Genomic DNA, 20,879 nt, shown 5'->3' with positions numbered 1-20,879 from the left:
AGAGGTGCTTTTTACCCTCTTTCGATTTTGTACTTAGAAAAAATCCCAAATTTTTTTCCCGTTTTTTTTTCTAAGTACCTGATCGAGAGAAGGTAAAAAGAGGTGCTTTTTACCCTCTTTCGATTTTGTACTTAGAAAAAATCCAAGATTTTTTCCCCGTTTTTTTCCAAGTACCTGATCGAGAGAAGGTAAAAAGAGGTGCTTTTTACCCTCTTTCGATTTTGTACTTAGAAAAAATCCCAGATTTTTTTCCCGTTTTTTTTCTAAGTACCCGATCGAGAGAAGATAAAAAGAGGTGCTTTTTACCTTCTTTCGATTTTGTGCTTAAAAAAAATCCCAGATTTTTTTCCCCGTTTTTTATCCAAGTACCTGATCGAGAGAAGGTAAAAAGAGGTGCTTTTTACCCTCTTTCGATTTTGTACTTAGAAAAAATCCCTGATTTTTTTTCGATTTTTTTTCCAAGTACCTGATCGAGAGAAGGTAAAAACAGGTGCTTTTTACCCTCTTTCGATTTTGTACTTAGAAAAAATCCCAGATTTTCCCCCCGTTTTTTTCCAAGTACCTGATCGAGAGAAGGTAAAAAGAGGTGCTTTTTACCCTCTTTTGATTTTGTACTTAGAAAAAATCCCAGATTTTCCCCCCGTTTTTTATCCAAGTACCTGATCGAGAGAAGGTAAAAAGAGGTGCTTTTTACCCTCTTTCGATTTTGTACTTAGAAAAAATCCCAGATTTTTTCCCCGTTTTTTTTCCAAGTACCTGATCGAGAGAAGGTAAAAAGAGGTGCTTTTTACCCTCTTTTGATTTTGTACTTAGAAAAAATCCCAGATTTTTTTCCCATTTTTTTTCTAAGTACCTGATCGAGAGAAGGTAAAAAGAGGTGCTTTTTACCCTCTTTCGATTTTGTACTTAGAAAAAATCCCAGATTTTTCCCCCATTTTTTTTCTAAGTACCTGATCGAGAGAAGGTAAAAAGAGGTGCCTTTTACCCTCTTTCGATTTTGTACTTAGAAAAAATCCCAGATTTGTTTCCCGTTTTTTTACCAAGTACCTGATCGAGAGAAGGTAAAAAGAGGTGCTTTTTACCCTCTTTCGATTTTGCACTTAGAAAAAATCCCAGATTTTTTTCCCGTTTTTTTTTCTAAGTACCTGATCGAGAGAAGGTAAAAAGAGGTGCTTTTTACCCTCTTTCGATTTTGTACTTATTAAAAATCCCAGATTTTTCCCCCGTTTTTTTTCTAAGTACCTGATCGAGAGAAGGTAAAAAGAGGTGCTTTTTTCCCTCTTTCGATTTTGTACTTAGAAAAAAATCCCAGATTTTTTCCCCGTTTTTTTTCTTCTAAGTACCTGATCGAGAGAAGGTAAAAAGAGGTGCTTTTTACCCTCTTTCGATTTTGTACTTAGAAAAAAATCCCAGATTTTTTTCCGTTTTTTTTCTAAGTGCCTGATCTATAGAGGGTAAAAGGAGGTGCTTTAAATGGGTTATATTATGACTTCTTTTTTTTAAACGTTTAAAACACCTTCTTGTGGTCTTATTGTAGTTTTTAGTGCTTCCATAGCGAGTTTCCTAACAGATATAAGTTAGAACTTTACACTACTCAGTGGCCTAGTGGTTAGAGTGTCCGCCCTGAGATCGGTAGGTTGTGAGTTCAAACCCCGGCCGAGTCATACCAAAGACTTTAAAAATGGGACCCATTACCTCCCGGCTTGACACTCAGCATCCAGAGTTGGAATTGGGGGCTAAATGCTAACGACACCAGCTTGATTACATTACAATTGCACATACATACACTACCATTCAAAAGTTTGGGGTCACCCAAACAGTTTTGTGGAATAGCCTTCATTTCTAAGAACAAGAATAGACTGTCGAGTTTCAGATGAAAGTTCTCTTTTTCTGGCCATTTTGAGCGTTTAATTGACCCCACAAATGTGATGCTCCAGAAACTCAATCTGCTCAAAGGAAGGTCAGTTTTGTAGCTTCTGTAACGAGCTAAACTGTTTTCAGATGTGTGAACATGATTGCACAAGGGTTTTCTAATCACCAATTAGCCTTCTGAGCCAATGAGCAAACACATTGTACCATTAGAACACTGGAGTGATAGTTGCTGGAAATGGGCCTCCATACACCTATGTAGATATTGCACCAAAAACCAGACATTTGCAGCCAGAATAGTCATTTACCACATTAGCAATGTATAGAGTGTATTTCTTTAAAGTTAAGACTAGTTTAAAGTTATCTTCATTGAAAAGTACAGTGCTTTTCCTTCAAAAATAAGGACATTTCAATGTGACCCCAAACTTTTGAACGGTAGTGTATATGCATGAAAACACTCCTACAGACATCACACATGGGACGGTTTAGTAAGTATGAATTGTTTTAGTTATATTGTAAAACTTACAAATGTTGCTTGGAGTGATGAATGAAGAATCATTTTAAGCAGAAGTGCTACGGCCGGTTATACTTCCGGTTCAAAGCGCAAAACAGGAAGTACATTTTCAACCCACAGCACCGTGGGTGGTGAGTGAACTCGTCCAAAAGGTGGCGCCATAGCACAAAAAAAATAACCTTTTTTCTGTATTGTTTGAAAATTATTTGTTGAATACAAAACATTATAGCCGTTAGCGGGAAAAAAATCCATAAATTAGCCGCACCGTTTTATAAGCTGCAGGGTTCGAAAAGTAGCCGGAAAATCAGATAATTTTAATTTTAAATTTTTTGACAGCACTGATATTATTAATGAATGGAAAAACACATTTCTCATTATTACAATTGTTTGTATCTCCCACCCTCAGGATGTGAAACTGAAGAACATGGGCTCATGGGCCAGTCTGGCCCAAAAGTCCACGTCCACGCCCTTGTCGGCCGTCAAGTCATCGAGCGACAGCTTCGAGCAGTTCCGGCGAGCCGCTCGTGAGAAGGAGGAGCGGGAGAAGGCCCTCAAGGCACAAGTCGAGCAGGCGGAAAAGGAGAGGCTACGTCGCGAGCAGGACAAACTTCGGCAAGTAGATTGTGGTCCTAATTGTTTGGCGAGACCGAGACAGAGGTGACCTCGGCATATTCCAAAAATAAAATATTTATTAAATAGAAGAGGCAATTCCTGAAGGAATTGCGTGTGAATGCTCCAATGCTGAAGTTGAACTGAACTGAAATGCTGACAGAATGTAGTATGAATGTAAGAATAGTTTGAATGTTGGAATGGTTTGAATGTTGAAGGGTTTGAATTTCCAGGAAAAACGGAATTTGGTTTGGAACTTAGGAAAGTGTTAGTTTGAATGTCCAGGATGAGTTGAATGTTATTGTTGGAATGGTTTGAATAGGTTAAAAAATGTGGGAATGGACAGATCATTTTGAATGTGGAAAACGAAGAAAAATGATTGGAATTATGGGAAATCCTGGAACTTTTTTTAGAATTGTTGAAATAGAGCACACAATTCCCAAACAGGCTGAATATTTAGAAGTTGGAACGGTTTGAATCAGATGAAAAATGTGGGAGTTGTGGAAATTTGAAGAATGTTCCATTGATTTCAATGGGAATTTCCCAAAAATTTGGGAATTTCGGGAAAAGCGTGAATTTTTTTGAAAATGGTAAAAAACTTGAATGGTCTTAATGAGTTTGCTGTTGGAATTGTTCAAACCGGTCGGGAAATGTTGAAGTAGTAACATGTTGAATTGAGAATTGGTATTATGGAATTTCTGGAAAACTGGGAATTTTTTGAGGTTCAAAAAACAACTTTGTTTTTGTCCTGATTAAGAGGAATGTTTGAACGGTTGAAATGCATTGAAAAATGTGGAAGGAGTAGTCGTCAGAAAAAAGGACCTTTGGAAAAGCAGGAATTCTGGAAAATCCTGGAATTTTTTAAAACTTGGATAAAGGGTAGTTTGAATTTCCAGAATGGTGGAATGTGTTGAAGGTGGAATGGTTTGAATAGGTTGAAAAATGTGGAAATGGTGGAAATTTTAAAAATGGCCAATTCATTTTGAATGTGTAAAATTAAGGAAAAAAATAGGAATTATGGGAAATCCTGGAACTTTTTTTTAGAATTATTGAAGTAGAGCACACAATTCCCAAACAGGCTGAATATTTAGAAGTTGGAACAGTTTGAATCAGATGAAAAATGTGGGAGTTGTGGAACTTTGAAGAATGTTCCATTGATTTCAATGGGAATTTCCCAGAAATTTGGGAATTTCGGGAAAAGCGTGAATTTTTTTGAAAATGGTAAAAAACTTGAATGGTCTTGATGAGGTCTTTTGGTTGCTGTTGGAATTGTTCAAACCGGTCGGGAAATGTTGAAGTAGTAACATGTTGAATTGAGAATTGGTATTATGGAATTTCTGGAAAACCGGGAACTTTTCGACGTTCAAAAAACAACTTTGTTTTTGTCCTGATTAAGAGGAATGTTTGGATGGTGGAACGGTTGAAATGCGTTGAAAAATGTGGAAGGAGTAGTCGCCAGAAAAAAGGGCCTTTGAAAAAGCAGGAATTCTGGAAAATCCTGGATTTTTTTTTAACTTGGATAAAGGGTAGTTTGAATTTCCAGAATGGTGGAATGGTTTGAATAGGTTGAAAAATGTGGAAATGGTGGAAATTTAAAAAATGGCCAATTCATTTTGAATGTGTAAAATTAAGAAAAAAAATAGGAATTATGGGAAATACTGGAACTTTTTTTTAGGATTATTGAAGTAGAGCACACAATTCCCAAACAGGCTGAATATTTAGAAGTTGGAACGGTTTGAATCAGATGAAAAATGTGGGAGTTGTGGAACTTTGAAGAATGTTCCATTGATTTCAATGGGAATTTCCCAAAAATTTGGGAATTTCGGGAAAAGCGTGAATTTTTTTGAAAATGGTAAAAAACTTGAATGGTCTTAATGAGTTCTTTTGGTTGCTGTTGGAATTGTTCAAACCGGTCGGGAAATGTTGAAGTAGTAACATGTTGAATTGAGAATTGGTATTATGAAATTTCTGGAAAGCCGGGAATTTTTCCAGTTCAAAAAACAACTTTGTTTTTTGTCCTGATTAAGAGGAATGTTGAAACGGTTGAAATGCGTTGAAAAATGTGGAAGGAGTAGTCGTCAGAAAAAAGGACCTTTGGAAAAGCAGGAATTCTGGAAAATCCTGGAATTTTTTTAAACTTGGATAAAGGGTAGTTTGAATTTCCAGAATGGTGGAATGTGTTGAAGGTGGAATGGTTTGAATAGGTTGAAAAATGTGGAAATGGTGGAAATTTAAAAAATGGCCAATTCATTTTGAATGTGTAAAATTAAGAAAAAAAAAAGGAATTATGGGAAATACTGGAACTTTTTTAGGATTATTGAAGTAGAGCACACAATTCCCAAACAGGCCGAATATTTAGAAGTTGGAACAGTTTGAATCAGATGAAAAATGTGGGAGTTGTGGAACTTTGAAGAATGTTCCATTGATTTCAATGGGAATTTCCCCAAAATTTGGGAAATTCATGGGCTGCATGGTCGAGTCGCCAGAAGAAAGCCATTTCTGCGCAAATATCACAAAGTATCCCGCTTACATTACGCCAAACAGCACGGAGACAAGCCTTAAAACTTCTGGAACAAAGTCATTTGGAGTGGTGAGACCAAAATTGAACTTTTTGGCGACTCGACCATGCAGCCCATTTTTCTTCAAGTGCCTCCTTATTGTGCATCTTGAAACAGCCACAGCACAATTTTTCAGAGAGTCCTGTATTTCAGCCGAAGTCACTTGTGGATTTTTCTTTGCATCTCGAACAATTTTCCTGGCAGTTGAGACTAAAATCTTTGCTGGTCTACCTGAATCCCTCATTTTCCACTTCTTAGTGATGGGTCCGGCAACACAGATGCATCGGCGCATGCGTCGAGCTCATAGAGCGATACCCTGTGTCGGTGCGCGTACCGCTTTTAGAAAGTCACGTGACCGATCATGAGCTGCTTTGGTACGTGACCGATACGCGAACTGTATCGCACTGACGTCCTCTGCGCACAGCAAATATATGCCGCGCACCAAATCAAACCCATCTGAATTCTAAACAAAATAAACACATTTATTCTGTGTAATTTTGAAATGCAACTTTGAGTAAAAGTGACAACAAGCGGCCCTAACGGTGTTCGTCATCAACACGCATACCACTAAGCCACTGGTGCGTTTATGGCCACACAAAAAGTCGGACAACTCAAACACCACACAAAGTTACACTATGACTCCTCAGTCATACGTGTGCTTATTTTTCTGTCATTTATTATTAATGTTTATTTATTGATATTAATCATGGAATGCTGTTACTAGAGAAAGATACAGGAATGACGGCGTGGCGAAGTTGGTAGAGTGGCCGTGCCAGCAATCGGAGGGTTGCTGGTTACTGGGGTTCAATCCCCACCTTCTACCATCCTAGTCACGATACATGTTCACATTATTTATTGACTGTATCTAAAAAAGATAAAAATATGTTTTTATTTAAATTAAGATATGAAATAATCCTAAATGAAATACAATGACTTGGTTTATATTATTGTATATACTAGGTCATAAAATCAGTGTCAGTTGAGTCGGTCCATAGGTTGCCTGTAGGGATTTTTAATGTCCAGCAGATGTCAGTATTTAGTGACACAGTATCAATACAGTTTTGCAATGTGTCGAAACGCTTCATGACGCCTCATCAACCCATCACTACCACTTCTTAATCAGCGTTTGAACACTGCTGATTGGCATTCTCAATTCCTTGGATATCTTTTTATACCCCTTTCCTGTTTTATGCAGTTCAATTAGCTTTTCTCGCAGATCCTTAGACAATTCTTTTGCCTTCCCCATGACTCAGAATCCAGAAACATGTGTGCAGCACTGGATGAAAGATGCAATGGTCTGTCAGAAGCCCAGAAACTCACTGACCTTTTTATACACACACATTCATTACAAACAAACATGTCACAGGTGAGGATTGGAACCTTGATTAGCCATTCAAACCTGTTTGTGTCAACTTTTGTGCATGTTGTCAGATCAAAGTCACTGGGGTATGTCAACTTTTGATCAGGGTCATTTGGGTACTTTCTTTTGTCATTTTGATTTGAAAAGAGTAAACACAGTTGTTTGCCAATAAATAGCATCACACAACCATTAAGCATGAGTGGAAGAAAGGTTTTTGTGTAACCATTCATATTCTCTGAAGAATGGCCAATAAATAATAAGTTCTCCCAGGGTATGTAAACTTATGAGCACGACTGTATATATCACAGTGTTTCCCACACATTCATTTATTTGTGGCGGCCCGCCACGAAAAAATTACGTCCGCCACAAATAGATTTTTTGGCTTTTTTTTTTTTTTTTTTTTTTTTTTGTCCTGTCCAGCTTCTCAGGCAAATCATATAGTTGATGTAGATGCCCATATAGGCTGTTCAGATTTACTTTACAAAAGAGAAGTGTAGGATACTTCTCTTGTTGCCTTATTTGTATTTGACCACTACTGTTTTCTGTTTATTTGTTACTGACTGTGGCAGGACACCTCTGCCTCTGTTTCACTTTATGTTGCTGGTAAATAATATGGTTGTAGTAGTAGGCTAAAGTTAAATTATTTAGTATGCACTAATTAAAGGGGCAGAGCTTTAAGAGACATTTTAGCTTTTGTATTTTATAAGATATGTTTTTTGTAAGAACCACAATTAATAAATATATTTCAGTGAATAACTTATTGTTCAAATCTGTATATAAATATGTACATAAAGTGTTGTAATTATATTGTAAAATTCATGGATGGATGGACGTTTAAAACAAAACTGTTATTATTAATTAGTAAGTATACATTTTTTGAGCCTTTTTAGAGAAAATCATATCATTGTAGTAAATTATGCAAATTATGCGATGATGTCATGGTGACCACGCCCATCGCCACGCCCCCACCGCCACAGGTATCTTGGCAGTTTATGGGAAACACTGTATCACACTAATTTGCTTTCTTTGCCTTGCTGGGAAAAAGCTTGGACTCTTTAATAATGATGTCAAATGTCACCCTCTAGTGGTCAACTAGTATCTCTATTCCAATGTTGTGTACAAGTCCATGTTATTATTGATGCTTCACGCTTGTTAAGCTGACAGCTGAGGAAGATAAAAAGCATCTTTTTTCTTTTCTGTACTTTTTTCAGCCTCCGTGCAGATCCCAGTCCAAGTTGTAAATCTTTGTGAATCATGTTTTTCTCCCCCCTGGTAGCCCGGTAATAAGTTCAATACCCTCTCAGTTCTCTTGTTCTGAATTGTCATGCTCGCATGTTGCAGAGGTCGCGATGACGAGGAGATGTTGGAGCCCAGCAGAAGAGTGCATGAGGAGCCGCGCAGGCGTGTGGAGCAGCAGCAGCAGCATCATCACCACCAACAGGCACAGCAGCAGCAGCAGCAGCAGCAGCAGCAGCACATCCAGGTTCCCCCACAACAACCCCCAAAGCAGCCCGAGCCTCAGCCAGCCGTCATCCAGCCTCCCCCGCAGCCCCCAACACCGCCTCAGCCCGCCGTACAGAGCCCACTCGACCAGCAGAGGGAGCTGGCGAGGCGACGGGAGCAGGAGAGGCGGCGGCGGGAAGCGGTAAGATCAGCCAAACATAACATACATACTTGTACTAGTACTACTTTTTTATTATAGTACCACTTTTACCCTCAATTTTGACTTGTACTAGTACTACTTTTTTATCATAGTACCACTTTTACCCTCAATTTTGACTTGTACTAGTACTACTTTTTTATCATAGTACCACTTTTACCCTCAATATTGACTTGTACTAGTACTACTTTTTTATCATAGTACCACTTTTACCCTCAATATTGACTTGTATTAGTACCCCCTTTTTTTTAAAATCATATTACCACTTTTACCCTCAATATTGACTTGTATTAGTACTCCTTTTTTATCATAGTACCACTTTTACCCTCAATATTGACTCGTATTAGTACCCCTTTTTTTTAATCATATTACCACCTCTACCCTCAATATTGACTTGTACTAGTACTACTTTTTTATCACAGTACCACTTTTACCCTCAATATTGACTTGTACTAGTACTACTTTTTTATCATAGTACCACTTTTACCCTCAATATTGACTTGTACTAGTACTACTTTTTTATCACAGTACCACTTTTACCCTCAATATTGACTTGTACTAGTACTACTTTTTTTATCATAGTACCACTTTTACCCTCAATATTGACTTGTACTAGTACTACTTTTTTATCATAGTACCACTTTTACCCTCAATATTGACTTGTATTAGTACTCCTTTTTTATCATAGTACCACCTTTACCCTCAATATTGACTTGTACTAGTACTACTTTTTTATCATAGTACCACTTTTACCCTCAATTTTGACTTGTACTAGTAGTACCTTTTTATCATAGTACCACTTTTACCCTCAATATTGACTTGTACTAGTACTACTTTTTTATCATAGTACCACTTTTACCCTCAATATTGACTCGTATTAGTACCCCTTTTTTTAATCATATTACCACTTCTACCCTCAATATTGACTTGTACTAGTACTACTTTTTTATCACAGTACCACTTTTACCCTCAATATTGACTTGTACTAGTACTACTTTTTTATCATAGTACCACTTTTACCCTCAATATTGACTTGTACTAGTACTACTTTTTTATCATAGTACCACTTTTACCCTCAATATTGACTTGTATTAGTACCCCTTTTTTTTTTTTATCATATTACCACTTCTACCCTCAATATTGACTTGTACTAGTACTACTCTTTTATCATAGTACCACTTTTACCCTCAATATTTGGACTTTCTCCACATTGTACTTAGTTTTTTGTGTAAAAGCAGTGAAGTTGGCACATAATTCGTAAATAAAAACAGAATATAATGATTTGCAAATCCTTTTCAAATTATATTCAATTGAATAGACTGCAAAGACAAGATATTTCATGTTCACACTGAGAAACTTCTTTTTTTTTCAAATCATCATTCACTTAGGGGCATTTTTACCACTGTGTTACATGGCCTTTCCTTTTAACTGCACTGAGTAAACGTTTGGGAACTGAGAAGATTGCGCCGGATGGTTCTTTTCTTCTTTGTTCCGAAAGGCCACGACGTCCACAGTTTCCAAAAACAATTTGAAATGTGGACTCGTCAGACCACAGAACACTTTTCCACTTTGCATCAGTCCATCTTAGATGAGCTCGGGCCCAGCGAGGCCGGCGGCGTTCCTGGGTGTTGTTGATAATTGGCTTTGGCTTTGCATAGTAGAGTTTTAACTTGCACTTACAGATGTAGCGACGAACTGTAGTTACTGACAGTGTTTTTTTTAAGTGTTCTTGAGCCCATGTGGTGATATCCTTTACACATTGATGTCGCTTTTTGATGAAGTACCTCCTGAGGGATGGTAGGTCACGGCCTTGTCGCTTACGTGCAGTGATTTCTCCAGATTCTCTGAACCTTTTGATGATATTACGGAGCGTAGATGGTGAAATCCCTAAATTCCTTGCAATAGCTGGTTGAGAAATGTTGTTCTTAAACAATTTGCTCAGGCATTTGTTGACAAAGTGGTGACCCTCGCCCCGTCCTTGTTTGTGAATGACCGAGCATTTCACGGAAGCTGCTTTTATACCCAATCATGGCACCCACCTGTTCCCAATTAGCCTGTTCACCTGTGGGATGTTCCAAATAAGTGTTTGATGAGCATCCCTCAACTTTCTCAGTCTTTTTTGCCACATGTGCCAGCTTTTTTGCCACATGTGCCAGCTTTTTTCAAAACATGTTGCGGGCATCAACTTTCAAATGAGCTAATATTTGCAAAAAATGACAACATTAATAATAATAATAATAATAGATTTTATTTGTAAAAAGCACTTTACATTGAGTAAACAACCTCAAAGTGCTACAGTGTATTAAAAAAATAAAATTAAAATAAAAATACAACTAAAAAATAAAAATATAATAAAAATGAATAAAAAGATCATACAAAAATAATTTAAAAAATAAAAACTAGAACAGCCAAATAGCTAGAACTAGTATGCATATATCTAAAAAAAAAAAAGGCTTATTTAAAAAGAAAGGTTTTTAAGCCTTTTTTAAAAGCATCCACAGTCTGTGGTGCCCTCAGGTGGTCAGGGAGAGCGTTCCATTCCACAGACTGGGAGCGGCGGAGCAGAAAGCTCCAGTCTCCCATACGTTTTCCAGTTGGAACATTAAATATCTTGTCTTTGCAGTCTATTCAATTGAATATAAGTTGAAAAGGATTAGCAAATCATTGTGTTCTGTTTTTATTTACCATTTACACAACGTGCCAACTTCACTAGATTGGTAAGCTCGAACTACTAACAGTTGTTGAAAGGTTGCAGGCGTTGAAACAATTTCCCCGATACTCTTTCTCTCCTCAGATGACAGCAACGATCGACATGAACTTCCAAAGTGACTTAATGGCCATTTTTGAGGAGAACCTCTTTTGAGAGGAAGACGAATGGAAACCTAACTGAAAAAAAAAAGAAAGAAAAAAAGGAACCCCGCGTACTTGCAAAAACAGAACTCAAGGGGGACGATGACATCATCACGGTGGCCCGCAGAGAGTGAGGACACCTTTTTTTTTTGTTTTTTTTTTGTCTGGCTGCGCTCTGGCGGGACCGCGACGCCGCGTCGGAGGACGGCGACTAAATATGCTCTGAATACTTTACTGACACGTCAACTCGAGTGGAGAACAAGACTGCTCCCTTTTCTTTTTGTATGTTCAGTTTGTGGGATGTGAACACATGAAACGGTCTGAGTGGGGGGTAGGGAGGGGAGGGGGGGGGGGGGCTTCCACACTGTAAATCATGTATATTTCTCAATAGAGAAGGTACAGTTTGCCTTACACATCTCTCTTTAAGACCATGCGGTTCTGTGGCCTGCACACACACGTCAACAATACTACTTTGCTCCCTTCATCCTCTTTACTATCTACTGTCAGGAAGTATTTTCTTATACTACAAATACTCTTTTTTTTATTTGTATCCTTTTGCCCTCTTTAGCTCTTTTAAATCCACACACTCCGTCACAGACACATCTATGCCAAACAACCTTTCCTGTCCATCATTTGTAGGGAAAACCCAATATATGCATCATAATACAGTTAAGTCCAGCAAGTATTTGACAGTTGAAGGTTTCCTAGGTCAGGAGCTTTAGTTATTATTATTATTATTATTATTATTATTATTATTATTTGACTACAAAGCGCACCACATTTGCTTGTCAAATTTTTTTTCATATCAGCAGTCGCACTACTGAATTTTTAGTCACACATTCATTTTAGAAATGTTTATCTTTGTTCCTTTTCTTTTGTACGGAGCCCCTAAAGGGACATGGGGGAAAACATTTTTAAAATAATTTGTTTGTATTTTTTATTTTTTATAGACATGTATCTCGTTCGCATGAGAAACTTTTTATAAAGTTATAAAAAATAAATTAAAAAAAGTATAACTTTTTTTTTAGACATGTATCTCGTGCGCACGAGATAAATGTCTAAAAAAAAAAAAAAAAAAAATTATAATTTTATTTATTTTTATAATTTTATAAAAAGTTTCTCATGCACACAAGAGTGCACGAAAAACTTTTTATAAAATAATTGTATTTATTTTTATAATTTTATAAAAAGTTTCTCGTGCACTCTTGTGTGCACGAGAAACTTTATATAAAATTATAAAAATAAATAAAATAATTTTTTTTTTTTTTTTTTAGACATGTATCTCGTGCGCACGAGAAAGTTTTTCGTGCGCATGAGATAAATGTCTAAAAAAAAAAAATTATACTTTTTTTTATTTTTATAATTTTATAAAAACTTTCTCGTGCACACAAGAGTGCACGAGAAACTTTTTATAAAATTATAAAAATAAATAAAATAATAATTATTTTTTTTTTTTAGACATTTATCTCGTGCGCACGAGAAACTTTCTCGTGCGCACGAGATACATGTTTTAAAAAAAAATTATACTTTTTTTTTTTTTTTTATAACTTTATAAAAAGTTTCTCGTGCGCACGGGATACATGTCTAAAAAAAAAATTATACTTTTTTTTATTTTTATAATTTTATAAAAAGTTTCTCGTGCACACAAGAGTGCACGAGAAACTTTTTATAAAATTATAAAAATAAATAAAATAATAATTTTTTCTTTTTTTTTTTTAGACATGTTCGAGAAAGTTTTTCGTGCGCACGAGATACATGTCTAAAAAAAAAAATTATACTTTTTTTTATTTTTATAATTTTATAAAAACTTTCTCGTGCACACAAGAGTGCATGAGAAACTTTTTATAAAATTATAAAAATAAATAAAATAATAATTTTTTTTTTTTTTTTTAGACATTTATCTCGTGCACACGAGATACATGTTTAAAAAAAAATTATACTTTTTTTTTTTTTTTTATAACTTTATAAAAAGTTTCTCGTGCGCACGGGATACATGTCTAAAAAAAAAAATTATACTTTTTTTAATTTTCATAACTTTATAAAAAGTTTCTCATGCAAACGAGATACATGTCTAAAAAAAATTATTACAAAAAAAAATTCCTCCATGTCCCTTTAGGGGCTCCGTACTTTTGTGAGTTAGCATCTGGTCTTTTTCACTCCTCAGCGTGTCTCCTTTTTATGGTGTTTTTTTTCTTTTCGTTTTTTTTTCTACAGTGCCTGTATTGTATTATTATTTTTGTATTACACTCGAGGAGAGGGTGCAGGGCTAGTGGAGGAGTGAGTGTAATTTATTTTTTATTTTTTTGAAGTTTGTGTAAAAAAAAAAAAGAAGAAAAAAAAAAGAAAGAAGGAAAAAGGACATCGTTTTTATATTTGGCCCGACATTTTAAATTGAGTTTCTAGCTGGACTTCTAATGTGTGCGCTCTCTCTTTTTAACATTTGTCACAGCGTTGCAACATTTGTGTGTGTGTGTGTGGGATTGTGTACATTTGAATGACTGCTTTTGTTTGTGTGTGTGTTTTTTTAAGTGTGTGATGCACAGATGCAGAGGAGTGTTCTACAAAAGAAAAAAAGCAGCAGGAGCATTTTAATTTTTTTTGTTTTTTGTTTTGTTTTGCTTAAGCCACCTTTTTAATTCCCAGTGAAGTCGAGCGAATATGAATATATCACAGAACGGACAAAGAGCTGAACTCATTCTTCGCTTGGGTTTCCTCCTTTTCACAAGAACAGTCGTGCCATGTGTTCTCCAGAGAATGTGCTGACTCGGTTCAAGAGTTTGCTTTATTCAGGTATTTTATTTTGTGTTACAATGTGTTCGGCTTTTTTTTTTTTTTTCGGTTTTTTTTTTGTTCACACGTGTCCTCGGTTTATTGTTTTGCTATTATATGAGGTCTCTGATTGAAATCTGTTATGATCATGGAATAAACTCATCTCTTTTATAGAAAACAATTAAAAAAATAAACAAAAAAATGGTGTTTCTTGTAGTCTTTGTCCTCAATGAATAAAAACTGTCAGTTAAGATTTATAATCCAATCCACTTTCAATCCACTTTATTTATATAGCACATTTAAACAAAGTTTTTCCAAAGTGCTGCACAACAATATTAAAAACAATATTCAAATATTCTCCTTCGCTCCACCAATGACTGAATAAAAACATAACAAAAATAAATACATATAAAAAACAATATAACGCCTATATTCAGTTTATATCCATTTTCTACCGCTTGTCCCTTTTGGGGTCGCTGGAGCCTATCTCAGCTGCATTCGGTCGGTGGACGGGGTACACCCTGGACAAGTCGCCACCTCATAATTTTATTTAAAATGAATTTTTTGTATTTGGTAGTTGTGTTGTGTTTTTTTTTTTTTTTTACCTAATATAAACATTAAAAAATTGAAGGCGTACATTTATTTAGATTTAATTAACTGACAATATGTAAAATGTATTTTTTGGAAGCTCATCTTGTATTTGACATTGAATGTACAACTGTTTGTTTATTTTGTTGACCACTGACCGAAGAAATAATAAACTAACTAAATAACATTTTTTTTAAAACAATTGTGCAACGTCGTTGTTTTTTGTGCTCTTTCGCCATCCTGTGGTTACAATTGTGAACAGCAACTAAATCCGCACGTTTTCTCGTATGTATGACTGAATTATCAGAGATAATAATTGTACTAATAATAATAACGTATTATTCAGTAAATAGTAGATTTATAACCCCTGTTGGTGGAAACTAATATATTACAATATTTTTAAATTACTTATTTTTCTTGTAAGCACAAACGTAACTGAGATGTATTTAGGTCAATATTCTGTAGTCATAAAAGCGCATGCGCGTTGTCTTTCGAATGATTGGACCTCGAAGAAGGCCAACTTCCAGTAGTACACAGTCGCTCCGCTAGGTGGCGGTAATCCACATTCAAGTCCTGGGCCGTCAGTCAAAAGAAGAAGAAGAAGTAACCCGGAAGTGGTGTTCAGCGTGAAGGTCTATTTTTGTTGGGCTTGAAAGTCTTTTTTTGTTGTTTTTTTGACCAGAATGGGCGTAAAATTAGAAATCTGCAAAGTAAGTCGATTCATTTTAAAGCTGGCGAATATACAAAGTGTTGTATTTGTATGTTTGTGTTGCCTGCTGTAAACCGAAGCGAGTAGTGATGACGTAATGACTTTTGCTGTTTTTGTTTTGGAAACAAAGATGATCTTCTATGTCACCTTTCCCGTCACCATGTTCTGGATCTCCAATCAACCAGACTATTTTGAGGAGTACGTCTTGAAGAAGAAGGTTGGTGGCCTCTTTTAATAACCATCCCCGTCTTTTTTACCCCCGCATAAACTAACGTGTTGGGACTTTTCCCGCCACTCAGAGGGAGATGTTACCCCCTAATGAGACCCAGCGGGTGAGTAATAATTTATTTATTTACTTTCTTTTTACTCCAGTCCATACACATATATAAGGGGACCATTAGTATTCATGTTGATGTTGTAACATTGCCTTATATGGTCACAAATCGTTCAGTATTCCGTCAGGTTCAAACACTGATGACATCTATTAAACAGACAAGAAGCAAGGAATCATGCAGAGACAGAGTTAAATTTTGCTCAATGAGGAGAGACGTATTGGGCTGTACTCTAGTTACAGTTCCAACCTACGCTCTAAGGTACAGTCCCACGTGCTCCTCTATTTATTTGGGAGGTCCCTGGTTACATCGCTGAGGCTGCTTCTGAAGGAAGGAGGGTCATCTCAGCAGCCCCAGTTAGACACAATATATGATTCATGAAACTACGACTACAATAAAACAATCCCTTACTGTACAATGTTTGCTCTCACTGAAGGGATACTTATATATTCGCATTTTAGATGAAGAACTTATCACAATTCTTACGCAGAAAAAAAAAAGGTGGAGCGTCCATTTGTGTCTTTCTTGCGATCTACGGGTATAAATTGGATGTCAAAGTTTAAAAAAAAAATAATAATAATAATAATTAAAATGATCAGACTATAGGTGTCATACTCAAGGCCCAGGGGCCACATCATTTTATCTGGCCCGCAATGATAAGTGTCAATAAAGTACTCCATATTTTCCCACTAAATGAGATTCATTTTTTAAATTTTGACAGAAAAAAAATATACGTACTGCTTGAAATTGCATGCCTTTTTAAACTTTAATAGTAGCATCCAATATTGCAACAAATATTACAGTATATTATCATACTTTCCAAACATGTTTTTGTCTAAATAGAAATAAATAAAATTACTTAAAATTACAGCAAACTACCCATCAAATGAATACAAATGACAACACATTTTATGTTGTTCTTTGCAGCATATTACTGTAAATTGAAAAAAAAAATACTACTCTTTTTTGCTTTAAAATTCTGTTAACTGAGTTGCCAGTTTTTAAACAAGAAATACAAACTATGACTACAATAAAAAAAATCCCTTACTGTACAATGTTTGCTCTCACTGGGATGCAAACTGATGGGATACTTATATATTCCCATTTAGATGAAGTACTAATCGCAATCCTTACGCAGAAAAAAAAAAGGTGGAGCGTCCATTTGTGTCTTTCTTGCGATCTACGGGTATAAATTGTATGTCAAAGTTTAAAAAAAAAAATCGGACTATAGGTGTCAAACTCAAGGCCCAGGGGCCACATCATTTTATCTGGCCCGCAATGATAAGTGTCAATAAAGTACTTCATATTTTCTCACTAAATGTAATGGATTTTTTTCATTTTGGCAGAAAAAATACATGTACTGCTTGAAAGTGCATGCCTATTAAACTTTAATAGTAGCATCCAATATTGCAACAAATATTACAGTATATTATCATACTTTCCAAACATGTTTTTGTCTAAATAAAAATACTGAAATTTACAGCAAACTACCCATCAAATTAATAAAAATGACAATACATTTTATGTTGTTCTTTACAGCATATTAATGCAGTGTTTCCCATAAACTGCCAAGATACCTGTGGCGGTGGGGGCGTGGCTATGGGCGTGATCACCATGACATCATCGAGTAATTTGCATAATTTACTACAATGATATGATTTTCTCTAAAAAGGCTAAAAAAATGTATACTTACTAATTAATAATAACAGTTTTGTTTTAAACGTCCATCCATCCATCCATTTTACAATATAATTACAACACTTTATGTACATATTTATATACAGATTTGAACAATAAGTTAGTCATTGAAATATATTTATTAATTGTGGTTCTTACAAAAAATATATCTTATAAAATATAAAAGCTAAAATGTCTCTTAAAGCTCTGCCCCTTTAATTAGTGCATACTAAATAATTTAACTTTAGCCTACTACTACAACCATATTATTTACCAGCAACATAAAGTGAAACAGAGGCAGAGGTGTCCTGCCACAGTCAGTAACAAATAAACAGAAAACAGTAGTGGTCAAATACAAATAAGGCAACAAGAGAAGTATCCTACACTTCTCTTTTGTAAAGTAAATCTGAACAGCCTATATGGGCATCTACATCAACTATATGATTTGCCTGAGAAGCTGGACAGGACAAAAAACATTTTTTTTATTTTTTATTTTTTATTTGTGGCGGACGTAATTATTTTGTGGTGGGCCGCCACAAATAAATGAATGTGTTGGAAACACTGTAATGTAAATTTAAAAAAACTACAACTGTTTTTTTGTGTTAAAATTCTGTTGACTGAGCTGCCAGTTTTTGACTGTAAAATCTACGGTTGTTGTTTTTAACTAGAGATGTCCGATAATATCGGCCTGCCGATATTATCGGCCGATATATGTGTTAAAATGTAATATCGGAAATTATCGGTATCGTTTTTTTTTATTATCGGTATCGGTTTTTTTTTAATTTATTTTTTTATTTTTTTATTAAATCAACATAAAAACACAAGATACACTTACAATTAGTGCACCAACCCAAAAAACCTCCCTCCCCCAAAAGGGTTGTTTCTTTCTGTTATTAATATTCTGGTTCCTACATTATATATCAATATATATCAATACAGTCTGCAAGGGATACAGTCCGTAAGCACACATGATTGTGCGTGCTGCTGGTCCACTAATAGTACTAACCTTTAACAGTTAATTTTACTCATTTTCATTCATTACTAGTTTCTATGTAACTGTTTTTATATTGTTGTACTTTCTTTTTTATTCAAGAAAATGTTTTTAATTTATTTATCTTATTTTACTATTTTTTTTAAAAAGGACCTTATCTTCACCATACCTGGTTGTCCAAATTAGGCATAATAATGTGTTAATTCCACGACTGCATATATCGGTTGATATCGGTATCGGTAATTAAAGAGTTGGACAATATCGGAATATCGGATATCGGCAAAAAGCCATTATCGGACATCCCTATTTTTAACGGTGTATTACTGTACATGGAAAGACGGTACATTTGTTTTTACGGTAGAAAAACCGGCAGCTAAGTTGCCAGAATAAAAAAATAACTTGTACTGTTTTTCCATGAAAAAAACAATGCCAATTTAACACAAAAATTCATGCAACTAAGCTGCCAGCTTTTTCCGTAAAAAACTCCCCCAAAAAACAGTGGTACTGTTTTTCCATTTACCGTAAAATGTTGTCAAAACAAAACAGCATTTTACAGTAAAATGTTGTAAATGTAAAGTTTTTACTGTAAAATCGACAAGTCTACTTAAAACAATTTATATAATAAATTTTTTGTGGGGGGGGGTGTTCATTCACTTTGCCACATTTTGTGTCCAATTGTGTGTTTTCTTCCAGAGGAAAGAGTACGAAGAATTCAAGGAGAGGATGCGAGTTCGAAGCGAGCAGCGTCTGTCGAGACAAATCTCCATGGAGTCCGAGAACTAAATATATTTAGTGAAATGTGTATTGTATATATTGCCGACGCGCGTGTGTCTCCATGATGATGATTTTTGAAGTACCAGAATACCTTATTGCATCATCGTTATTCAGTCAGTTCGTGCCTTTGGACTTTTCGGTTTGGTGTATTTGTAGTTGTCATTACAAGCAAATGAAATGCTTTATTGGAATGATTTGCTCCATCACAGTCCAGAGTTATCTGTAAATATGCATCTTAATATCCTCCTAACATCTTGCAATGGATTATTAGACAAAAAACATGTTCTAGAATAAAAGCTGTAGCGTTGTGAAGAATCTCCAGTGATGTGTAACATGGTTTTTCCCAAGATGCCATACATCATTTATGAAAGTTATTAAATTATTGTGTTTTAAAAAGTACAATTTGAGTGGTTTTGTAAGTGTTTATTTAATTTAAAAAAATGTTTTCCCCAAGATGGCGCCGCTGTAGTGGCTGCTGGTGGCAGGAGCTCGGTGCTCTTGTGTCATCCTTTTGTATTCCTGATGTTTCCCTCTTGGTTCTGGTCCCTTTGGGACCGTGTGGCACTTTAGTGACTTCCGCGGTGCTTTTTCGTGAACTTCTGGATCTGCCTTTTGGGCCATGGAGACCAGTTGCTGGGTCTCTGCCACACCAGAGTCCGTTTGGAGAGACCGGAGGAGATGCGGATGAAGGGGCAGGGCTGCGGAGTTGGTCGAGCTTCACAGCGTCTCGGCTGAATGAGCGGGTATCGGACACCTCGGTCTCCTTGGACGTACTCTCGCTCATCCACTGACCGAGAGTTGGTGGGCGGCCGATACCCTTGGTTGCTTTGTTGGGTCTGCTCTTTTCTCTGGCCATGCTCCCCCCACCCCAGCAGACGGTGTTTTACTTTAGTGGCTGTGTGTAGAAGTGGCTGGTTGCATCAGCTCTGCTCTTTTAATGTCTTTAGTGTTCTTTGATGTTTCCCTCTTACACATGTTTATGTGTGCTATAGCTATGAGTTTTTTTTCCCCCTTGGCGTCAGTCTGGGCCCAGGCTTAGACTGAATTATTTTTTTTCTCACTCCCCTGCGTCCCCCCCCGCTCACCTTTTTTGTAAGGGGCGCCGGAATTTGGCAGACCCGTCAGCGATCCTGTTCTGTCTCCCTGTAATGTTTGTCTGCTCTTGAATGGGATTGTGCTTAATTTCCCCTCAGGGATCATTAAAAGTATTGCTAATTCTGATTCTTCTATGTCTTCTGTGGTCGTAGACGTGATTACTTACTTTTATTAAATTATCCATCCATCCATTTTCTACCGCTTGTCGCCACCTCATCGCAGGGACATACAACATTCACGCTCACATTCATTCACTAGGGTCAATTATTAGTGTTATAAAGGTAATAATGTTTTTTTTTTCTTTTTTTCTCACACCCCCACCCCCACCCCCATTGTTTACCTGTATCTCACCTTTTTTGTAAGAGGCGCCGGAAGTTGGCAGACCTGTCAGCGATCCTGTTCTGTCTCCCTGTAATGTTTGTCTGCTCTTGAATGGGATTGTGCTGAAAATTTTAAATTTCCCCTCTGGGATTAATAAAGTATTTCTGATTCTGAATATATATATATATATATATATTTTTAAT

The 20,879-nt window shown here is 36.0% G+C and overlaps 2 protein-coding genes across 4 annotated transcripts in view; both read left to right on the top strand.

The window, feature by feature from the left end:
- The window catches only part of brd4 (bromodomain containing 4), an 85,724-nt gene extending 73,989 nt beyond the window's left edge, over nt 1–11,735 (top strand). For all 3 annotated transcript variants that reach the window (XM_062049923.1, XM_062049922.1, XM_062049924.1), the window contains exons 17-19: nt 2,790–2,995; nt 8,252–8,555; nt 11,365–11,735. In XM_062049923.1, coding sequence (XP_061905907.1) covers nt 2,790–2,995; nt 8,252–8,555; nt 11,365–11,433 — 579 coding nt within the window. In that variant the 3' untranslated portion in view covers nt 11,434–11,735. The remainder of the gene's footprint in view (nt 1–2,789; nt 2,996–8,251; nt 8,556–11,364) is intronic.
- Nucleotides 11,736–15,328: 3,593 nt separating this feature from the next.
- Nucleotides 15,329–19,905, top strand: LOC133651417 (protein PET100 homolog, mitochondrial). Its single transcript, XM_062049363.1, has 4 exons — nt 15,329–15,487; nt 15,617–15,703; nt 15,786–15,818; nt 19,180–19,905. The coding sequence occupies exons 1-4, from the start codon at nt 15,461–15,463 to the stop codon at nt 19,267–19,269; spliced, it is 237 nt and encodes a 78-aa protein (XP_061905347.1). The 5' UTR covers nt 15,329–15,460; the 3' UTR covers nt 19,270–19,905.
- Nucleotides 19,906–20,879: the final 974 nt, after the last annotated feature.

The sequence above is a fragment of the Entelurus aequoreus genome, linkage group LG06, assembly GCF_033978785.1.
Source record: "Entelurus aequoreus isolate RoL-2023_Sb linkage group LG06, RoL_Eaeq_v1.1, whole genome shotgun sequence".
NCBI lineage: Eukaryota > Metazoa > Chordata > Actinopteri > Syngnathiformes > Syngnathidae > Entelurus > Entelurus aequoreus.
This window is presented reverse-complemented; position numbering and strand designations above follow the sequence as displayed.

Excerpts from the sequence above, each read along its gene's own strand:
- LOC133651417 (XM_062049363.1), top strand. The coding sequence starts at position 15,461 with ATGGGCGTAAAATTAGAAATCTGCAAA. Across the intron at positions 15,704-15,785 it reads AGTACGTCTTGAAGAAGAAG|AGGGAGATGTTACCCCCTAA; the intron begins GTTGGTGGCCTC and ends CCCGCCACTCAG. Across the intron at positions 15,819-19,179 it reads CCCCTAATGAGACCCAGCGG|AGGAAAGAGTACGAAGAATT; the intron begins GTGAGTAATAAT and ends GTTTTCTTCCAG.